Consider the following 9,315-nt stretch of genomic DNA (forward strand, 5'->3'; position numbering starts at 1 on the left):
ACATTAACTGTGACTGTTATTAAACTGTACAAAAAAGTTCTGCGTGTTAGTGTGCTTATTCTTTCACAGAAAAAAAATGTTAAGACCCTGACTTCAAGATTAACATTGCTGTTGACGATTAATGGCAAATGACAGTCAAAACTGAAAGAACAAAGCATCATTTTGAAATAGCTGACGGAGTATGAAGAACTGGCAAATCTTAAAATCTCTCCTGCTGTCAGACATCATACTTCTATCTGGACTACATTTTGTGCATATTGTAAAATTAACTAAAATACTAAACCATACAGACTAAAGAAGATACTTCAATAAAACTGATTCATATCTGGGTGCTGGTATTTTGAACATATTAAGACAATATATTTATCTTATCAACATTTAAATTTGCAAGCGCCCTATAGGCCAAAGAAAACAAAAAACCTAATAAATATGCTGAAAATCCCCATACCTCAGTATGAAATCCTGACCCCTTCTCCAACTAAGTACACACCGCCCAAATACACTGAGAATGCCAAGCTACAGGGGCCCCTCTGCGGGGAAACCCGTATTTCAGTCAGCAGCATCCGTCAGCTAAAGCAGAGTGCATGGACAGATGATGGAGGAACGATGACACGTAAAGTGGTGGCCGATTTCAGAACCACTCTTTGTTTCTGAGTAGCAGTAAGTCAATGCCTACGTGTACTAAAGCAGAATTTTTCCAGATTTACGTGCAGAACGCAACTATCACTCCAGGCTCCTTTCAGTCTAAGATTATAGTGCTAATTAGGCTCCTGGCCCTACAGTCCTGTCCCATCTCCCGGCAGGGTCACACCATCAAAGGGCGGCACAAGCGTGCTGTACAACTCCCTCGCCTTCTGCGGCAAGGAAATACCGGCACACCTGGGCGGCGATCGCCAACTTAAAATCCGCCGCCCGAGGTTCGCTGAGGCAGAGCCGTGACAGTGCCTCTGACCCTCTGACCCGTGACACGTTCCCTGCGCTTCGGCAAATTCCCTCATGCGGCAGCGGCCGCCCCAGGCCTCGCCAACGGCAGTCCGGGAACCGCCCGCTCGGCTTCCCGTCAATGTCACTGAAAAGGCCCGGGCAGAGGTGGGGGTAACTCGCTACAGCCAGGCCTAAAGCCAGCTCTCGGTTCGCTCGCAAGGGAAGCGGACCGACACGGAGGGGCTCGCGAGGGGACCGGTCGTGGCGGTGTCCGCCGGGACCCGCCCGTCTCTCGAGCACCTGCCCTCCGGGGAGAGCCGCTCCCCGTCCCTGCGCCACGCGGGCGGCGGGGCCGGGCCCGGCGGGACGCTGTCCCCGCAGCCCCTGTGCGGCTCCTGGGCGCGGCTCCCGGGGAAGCGCCGGGGCCGGCAGCGGCGCGAGGGGCGGTGCCGCGCGCGGCCGTTGGGAAGTTGCGTCACGGCGGGCGCGCGCGGCTGCGCGAGGGCGGCGGATTCGAACGGCGGAGGGAGCGAGGGCGGCGCGCGCGCGGCGGGAGCGGCGGGAGGAGGAGGAGGAAGAAGAAGAAGAGGAAGGAAAGTAGCAGGAGGAGGATGAGGAGCACGGCGCCTCGCACCACTTTGCGGAAAATAATAAAGAAGCACAAGCCGCAGTTACGCCTGGCGGCGAACGCCGACCTGCTGGTGAGGAAGGAGAGGGGCGGGGGAGAGGCGAGGCTGCGGCTGCCCCGGGGAGTCCGTGAGCAGCCGGCCCTAAACAGGGACGCTTACTCCCTAAGTGCTCTGGCCTGTGCGCCCTGGAACACTTCGGGTGTGACGGGATGTCGGGTTACTACTAATGGTGATTCTGCAGGGACCCAGAGGCAGCGGGGCGGCAAAGCCTGGGGGACAGGCGATTCTTTTGTCCTGTCTGAGAAAATACGGATAAGGAGAGATTGCCGCTCTCGCTTTGCTGGTGGCCGCTGTATTGTAGGTCTTTGACAGTGATCTTGTGGATTCAGGAACGGGCTGATGCATGGGCTTTTGTGTCACTCCATGATTACGCTGATCTTTGAAAGAGTTTGCTGTAGACACCCCGAGAAATAGCAATTCGGGTTATGTGGCTGCTAGGTGCAGGTGTTTGTGTAGTTCAGTTCGGGTGTGCAGGTAGCCAGAGCTGTGATCAATGAGTTGCTAAGCTGCTATAGCAGCTTGAGTGCTCATATGTTTTTAGAAGGCCATCTAAGTAGTCTCTGCTTTAAACTGTGGGATGACAAATCTTGTTCGTGGTCCAGTAAGGTGCTGGGGTCGTGATCATGGTTTAAAAACGCCTGCCAAAAAGGTGAGGATAAAAGAGCCGTGTTTGCAAAAACAAGCCAACAAAGCTGAATTGCTTCTAACCTGCTCTAAGGGGTTTGCAGCACAGGTAGGGTTTGTCTCACCAGGAAATTATTTGACTACAGCAAGAAAACCTGACCTCAAGACAGCTGTGGTAGTTGCTATGTTTAAAACAAAACAAAACAAAAAACATTAAAAAGATACTCTTTGAAGTAACTTAGACTTGCTAAGTTATGATGTGCTATTGTGATGTCCTCTTGTTTACAAATGTATGTGGCTCTCAGAACATTAAAGCATTAACACATGCTGTATACTAGTACGGTCCCTGACTTCATGTTTTTTATGTGTATAAAACTTGTGTCTTTTAGGCATCTTAAAGGTTGGTATCTGGATATATGAAGCTAAATGTAAAGATATGAAATGAAAATAAGTAATATGAGATTAAAATGAATGAATATGGCAATTACATGAGAGTATTTAGATTTGAATGTAAACATTAAATATTTTTCTAATGGAGTGGAACTAATAAAAATATGATCTCTTCCTAACGTTTTTGCTGCCTCTGGATTTTTTAATGGACTAAGAACCTGGCCCCTTGCTGCTACCCATGCTCAGACCTACTCCAAACTTACTCAGTAGATTGCAGTAGTCAACTAATCAAATGCACACACAATCACTTTTTTTTTTTTTTTTTTTTAATCCTTGGTAACAGTTGGTCTGTGTTTCCAGGGTAATTACAATTTGGCTTCAAGGTAGTGTGGCTGTCTGAAAAGCGATAAGTGGGACATCCCTCCAAATCTTGGTCTCTGGTTCCTATCTCTTTCTGGTCCTGGCACTAAAGTTCACTGAGCTGCAGAGTGAATTGAATTCACTGAAGTTTACAAACAACAACAAGCAGATCCAGCTTAAAATATGGCTACACAAATGTTCACTGCAACACAAAGGATGAGAACAGAATAAATTTTAATAATGTGATGAAAACTTAGATTATCTCTTCTGATGATGTCAAATTACACAGCCTTTTATATTACAAGGCTTGGCTTTTTTATTTTACCTTTAAACAAGAATGTCCAGGTGTGGTGGTTGTCCACCAAGTCCACCTAGGCATGTGTCTAACAGCTCTTTAGCTCTTTATTTGGGTGGCTAAATAATCAACGCAGCTGAAATTATGCTTCTTTTAAGGAAAAAAAGAAAAGGATTGGTGAGTTTATTGTGTAGTAAGACGAGTAACAAATTTTGAGAGTATATTTTCTAGTGCTGTGTTATTCTCTGCAAACTCTGTAAGAGTGATTTGATCACATACATCAGAAATTTATACAGTAGCTGTCTTAACAAGATGGAGCCATATACATTTTGAGCAGAGAGCTTATGTCTTCTCAAGGGAAGTGTGAGAAAAGTGCTGGTTCAGTTTCTGGGCTATCTTCCAGAATGATCCATGCTTTATGTCTGAATCTACTGCAGTATGTGCCCATTCCACTAAAGTGGTCTGCCTGCGTTAGGAGAAAATCAGATTGCTTTCTTTTTTCCCTGATCTTTGGTGATTATTTTTACTTCAACCAATATCTTCTTACATGATCATAACTAATAAGTTTGAAAGGCATAAGAATTCAGATAATTTTGTTAAATACTTGAATAAGGTTTCTTCTTCATTTTTGATAGAGTCTCTTCTCAAAATCTGAAGTTTTGTCAGAACCTGTTCCCTAAGTGTTAATATCTACCTCTATGTGCAGTGTAGCTATCAAATTTCATCAGCCTTTCTCAGGAAGCTTTTTGTTTTTGTTTTGTTTTTTTCTTTAAGGGGTTTGATAATATCTTCGAATGAAGAGGTGCAAATATTGTTTCAGTTTTTTTCAAGGCTGTTTTTGAAAATAAGAGGTAAAAATTTTAGTACTGAAGTTCAGATATTCCCCCAATTGTCAGAGAAGAAAATATGCAAGCTTTGTTCTAGCTTGCAATTACAGAAGAAAAGCAGGATCTCGGCTGCTTCTTTTATACTCGAAGGGCGCATGTATGTTTCCATTGCAGGAAAAGCTTAACAAATTGCACTGAATGGTCTCTTTAATTTGTTTTCATCATAGAATGATTAATAAGTGTGCATTGAGGTGAAATATCAGTCTACAGAATTGGTTTGAAGTTATGGCAGTAATGCAGAATTGCAGTGGTTGTCCCTGCTGTTCCTCAGTTCTGTTGAACAGGTGTGTGGAAGTTGCTGTGTAAACAGTGGTGTGAATTTTTTACATAAGTTCTTTCTTTTCTGGAAAGTAATATTCTGTTTTGTACGGTGATTTTAATGAGTAGTTAGTTCAAAACTATTTTAAAATTTTATGCAGAAGGGCAATAATTTGATAGGTAGTAAAGCAATGTCTTTAAACAAGTACGGTATTGCTTAGTTACATGTTGGTAATTCATGGTATTCAGTCATTCTGCCTTTCACTAACCTTTCTCAATTGCCTTGAATAATCTGGAATATTTATGAAGTTGTGTGCTCTGTTGTGGAATATTCTGATTTTAGTTACGTGACTATTTAAATCTATTGGAGTACAGGGGAAGCTTCTCCACATGCAGCAATTCACTTTGAAAATACGAAAATAAAGGTACCATGATTCTGAGAGAAGATGCAGTTTTTAAATGCAGTTTTAAAATTCACAGTTTTGCCTTTAGGTATCTCAGAAGAAGGACATGCAAGTACGGAAGCTTTTATTCCACCTCTCACTTCTCTTCCAGGTTGTTTCCAGAAATCTAATCTCCATGTTGATAAGTTTAATAATGAGAGTTCTAATGTTGAACATTATTTTAGTGCCACTGCTTGATTCTGTTGGAGATAATTTCTGTGTGAATAACTAAAGAATGGTTCTAAAGCAGCTTTTATATTTTGTGAAATAAATCTGCATGAACATCTGCTTTTTGTGTAGTGGATGCTTCCAAATGATGTCAAATATTATGTAAATTTATCTATTGCACTCTGGCTTCATTTAGTTCAGGATATTTAAAAAAAACCACCTAAAATGCTTTTCATATGAACAGAGTTCTTATGACCAGGACCATGTCTCGTAACAAATTCTTTGTGCTGAAAACTGACTGCCAAAGTATTTCCTGTAAACTCTTAATTTGTAACTTTCCACATTACATTTTTCCAGACTTTACAGATAAGGTATGGCAGTATAAATACATCACCTTATTCATACATATACTATTTTCATATATTGCAGTAATATTTTTCTGAGCTCTTGATTGAAAACGTAATTTGTACACTTTACGTAGCAGAGGTAATGTTGTTTAGAAAGGTTAATTTACAAAAGGTGCAATTATCAATTTTTCGGGATGGATTATTAAAATAGTTCATATAATGTCTGTATAATGCTAGAGGTTTGTATTATAGCTCCTTGTTTAATTACTACACAAATGTGCTATCGGCTAGAAGTTTTAATCCATGCTGGAGCAGTTCCTTCCTTGCCTGCTGCAATTTTTTCCTGCCTCTGTATCAGCAGAACAGCATTCTGTACAGAACGGAATATTGCCTGACCAGTTCTTTTAATGTAAGAAATCTAAGTGATGAACAGGGGAAAAATGGATAGAACCTCCTGACACTGGAGAATTCCAAGTTCTGGAGAAATTAATGTCAGTGTCCCTTTACACTGGAAAGGGGCAGAAGTCCTTGAACTTGTCTGTAGTCCATTTGGCGATAAGACAGGGATGAATTTGCTGCTTGTAAAAGTCTGGCCATTGTAGTCACTGAAAATTGACTATATTTACTAGTAAGCTAAAAGGCTCCTTATTCTCTGATATTTGTGTTTGCATTTTATTATTAAAAACTGCTAATAAAAATCAGATTTATTCCTTTTAGATCAGTTGTGGTTTGCATGATCATTTCTAAAGCACTTTTATCATTTACGTATACTAAATTTAAACTCTGTTTACAAGAGTCTTGCATGAAGGGAATGTCTTAGAAATATACTGAGGCTTGAACTGAGTGATGAATTTTTTTCCTGAGAACACCTTTCAGGAATTTGGAAGCAGTCTTAATATGCAAATTTTCTGTTGCAAACAATGAATCTTTAAAAAATCAAACTGTGTTTAAACAGCTGACTAATTTTTTTTTCTCTATTTTAAAGGTTCATTTGAACTTCTTACTGTTTCTCCATCGGCTAGCAGAAGAAGCCCGGACAAATGCTTTTGAGAACAAAAGTAAAATAATTAAACCTGAGCACACCGTATCTGCAGCGAAGGTATTAGCACACTTTTAATGTTTTTTATTTTGGTATAATGGAAAATGTATTATGACAGCATATACAAAAGCTTTCTGTGTTGAAGTTGATATTTGATTTATAATTCAAAACCTATAGACACTTAATATTCTTTGTCCATCATTGGCATAATTTACTGTTACCAAGACAACAAATTAACTCTCCTTACCCTATTAAATATAACCCAATTTTCTCGGTTATTCCCTGTTTAAAGTCATAATTTCAATATATGGGTAAGTCTGCAAAATGGTCTTACCAGCAAGCATTCATGGCCTGAAAGGCAGTCCAAAGTTGGAGGATCCTTATTTCAGCTGAGAGTACATCAAGGAAGCATGCTGTCTTAACTGCAGTGATATAAGTGAAGCTTTATGGAACAAGTGAGAAACAGTAGAGAGGTTCAAATACCTTTCTTACATCTTCAGTTCTTACCTGCTTAGTCTGAAATAAGTTCATAGTGGATTCTGGCAGCATTGTATGGATACTTCTTGAACAAACATACTTTGTGTGATGTATTTGGCAAAGAAAGAACTAAGGGAGGGAGAATTAGACTGTGGATTGTTATATAGGTAGTTCAGTATAACAAAAATTGCTGTATGAATATCTGTGAAGAAGGAATTCACTGCATTGCAGAGCATGGTGAGTTTTGTGTACATGCAAAAGAAGGGAAAGGGGAAGGTGTTAATGCTGCTTTGTCTCCCTAGAAAGGATGTCAAAATAAAACTGAAATGCTTTTGTATTCTGCAGCTCATTTCACTCCCTAGGATATGTCTGCTTTACTTTGATGTCATTAAGGAATTCAGTCTCTTTATTTTATCTATTTAACCCCCTTCTCCTGCTGAGAAAATTGGTAGGTCAAAACTTGGTGTTACCTGATAGTTTGATCCTGTGGCTTCTGTTTATTTTCACTTTTTTTTTTTTCTGTCTGCTGAAAAGTTTAGTTTGATACTTTTGTTATTACTATAGTAACAGAAACGTATACAGGATATGTAGAGTAGCCAAGTGAATGTTGCAGTTGGAGTCTTACACATTTATGGTTTCTTTTTAACTGCAATCTTAACACTTTTTGAACATTTTTGTGCTCCATTTATTTTTTTAAGGTGAGAAGAAGGGAAAAACTGCCTGTAATTTAATAATTTTAACACTTAAATAGTCCCACTTGGGCTTTGAAGTTCATTTTTCAATTTAAACTCCAAACCAAAAAATGTCCTTCCAAAGGTCTGTGTGCTCTTGATATAGAAAGAAATAAGGCATTGCAAACAAAAATCGAGCATAATACCTGTATTATTGCAAACCTTATTTTCTCTTTTTGTCTAGGCCCAACAGGGTAAGAACTTCAAGGAATCTACTGATGGCTCCAGAGCACTATTGCTGCCTGAATTGTATTGATATATATACTTTTTTTTTCCCTTTGCAGGTTATTTTAAAGAAAAGCAGAGGCTAGAAAACAGACCACTGGAATTTTAAAGGACATTTTTCATGTTTTCTGACTAACTTGAGTTATACTGTAAGCCAGCTGTGTAGCACTTGTGGAACTATGTAGTTTTGTTGATATCTATCTCCTGACTATCTCACTGTTTCTTTAAAAAAAAAATTAAAAAAATCTTAGAATGTATATTTTCATACACTTCATGCATAATTTTAAACTGTGTATCACTTGTCGTTTAAGACTTTTGATGTACCTTTTTTCATAATGATGGAGGAATGCTTGTACCATAGATATCCTTCAGGTACAATCTGGCATTTATTACTAAAAGTGTGAAACTTCTTAAAGGGAACAGTAGTTAAAAAAACCTCAACAAGTTTCACTAAATCCAGTATAGACTGTGCAGTTCAGAGCAGATTTACTAGCTAAACAAAATTATGGCTTTCAAAACAACTACTGTAGAAACAAGTATATTAAATACCTTGTCTTCAGTTTATTTATAAATGTCTTGATAATTTTAAAATTGCTTTGAAAAGTAGATTAAAACTTTTGAGTTCTGGGGAAAGAATACATAGTTGCTATTTTAAATCATGTTCTGAACTCTTAAGCTGACCTGTTGACGTAGTATATGTGACAACTTGGTGGTCTGTAATTCAGTCGGTGTGGACAGATGCACAGGTTATGAAAAAGGAAAGATCTGGCACAGCTGATGTTTTCGAAGTTAGGTCTTGTAAAAATAACAAAGATAAGTTGGCATGAGTGACAAGCTATTTCCTTCCCTCTTTTGAGTGTCATACTAACTTGTCAGAAGTCTGGAAATGTACATTATGCAAAAATGTCTTCTTAATATAATATTCTGTTCCTATTCTGATATTTGTAATCATTTACTGAACACTTTGCTTAAAAAAAAAAATAAAGTTATAGATGAATCTTAGAGTTTGAGCTGATAATGCAGTTTTGTGGAATTATATGGTAGTTGATCCTGGATATGCACAGTGAACTATTCTTAAAATAAAGAATCTTTAAAAGTGTTATGCATTGAGTAGCCTAATTTTGTTTGACACCCTACCAAGTATATTCTAGAAACTCAGAAAAAAAAAAGCATATTAGGAATATTTTTGTAGTCTATGTATGTAGTTTTATGTAGTCTTATGTAGCAATGCCAGTACTTATAATTTCATATCATGTCCATGTACTTTTTAAAATGCTGTATAACCTTTGAAAAGTCATCCTCTTCCAGTATGCAAAAAGGAAGAATTACTCTCCTGCTTTAGGTGACTGACAGAGTTTAGTACATTCAGCTTCTTGTAAGGGTTGGCTATATTCTTTATTCTGCATTTTCTTCTCTTACTTCCCTGGAATCCACAAAGAAGGCCAAGAACATACACAT

General features: G+C 39.0%; 1 protein-coding gene across 1 annotated transcript; it reads left to right on the forward strand.

Moving 5' to 3' along the window:
- Positions 1-1,076: 1,076 nt before the first annotated feature.
- Positions 1,077-8,920, forward strand: CENPW (centromere protein W). The gene is made up of 3 exons (XM_058835384.1): positions 1,077-1,625; positions 6,371-6,484; positions 7,917-8,920. The coding sequence occupies exons 1-3, from the start codon at positions 1,536-1,538 to the stop codon at positions 7,941-7,943; spliced, it is 231 nt and encodes a 76-aa protein (XP_058691367.1). The 5' UTR covers positions 1,077-1,535; the 3' UTR covers positions 7,944-8,920.
- Positions 8,921-9,315: the final 395 nt, after the last annotated feature.

The sequence above is a fragment of the Poecile atricapillus genome, chromosome 3, assembly GCF_030490865.1.
Source record: "Poecile atricapillus isolate bPoeAtr1 chromosome 3, bPoeAtr1.hap1, whole genome shotgun sequence".
Lineage (NCBI taxonomy): Eukaryota > Metazoa > Chordata > Aves > Passeriformes > Paridae > Poecile > Poecile atricapillus.

Coding starts and splice junctions, on each gene's coding strand:
- CENPW (XM_058835384.1), top strand. CDS start 1,536: ATGAGGAGCACGGCGCCTCGCACCACTTTGCGGAAAATAATAAAGAAG. Junction 1,626..6,370: donor CGGCGAACGCCGACCTGCTG/GTGAGGAAGGAG, acceptor TCTATTTTAAAG/GTTCATTTGAACTTCTTACT. Junction 6,485..7,916: donor ACACCGTATCTGCAGCGAAG/GTATTAGCACAC, acceptor TTCCCTTTGCAG/GTTATTTTAAAGAAAAGCAG.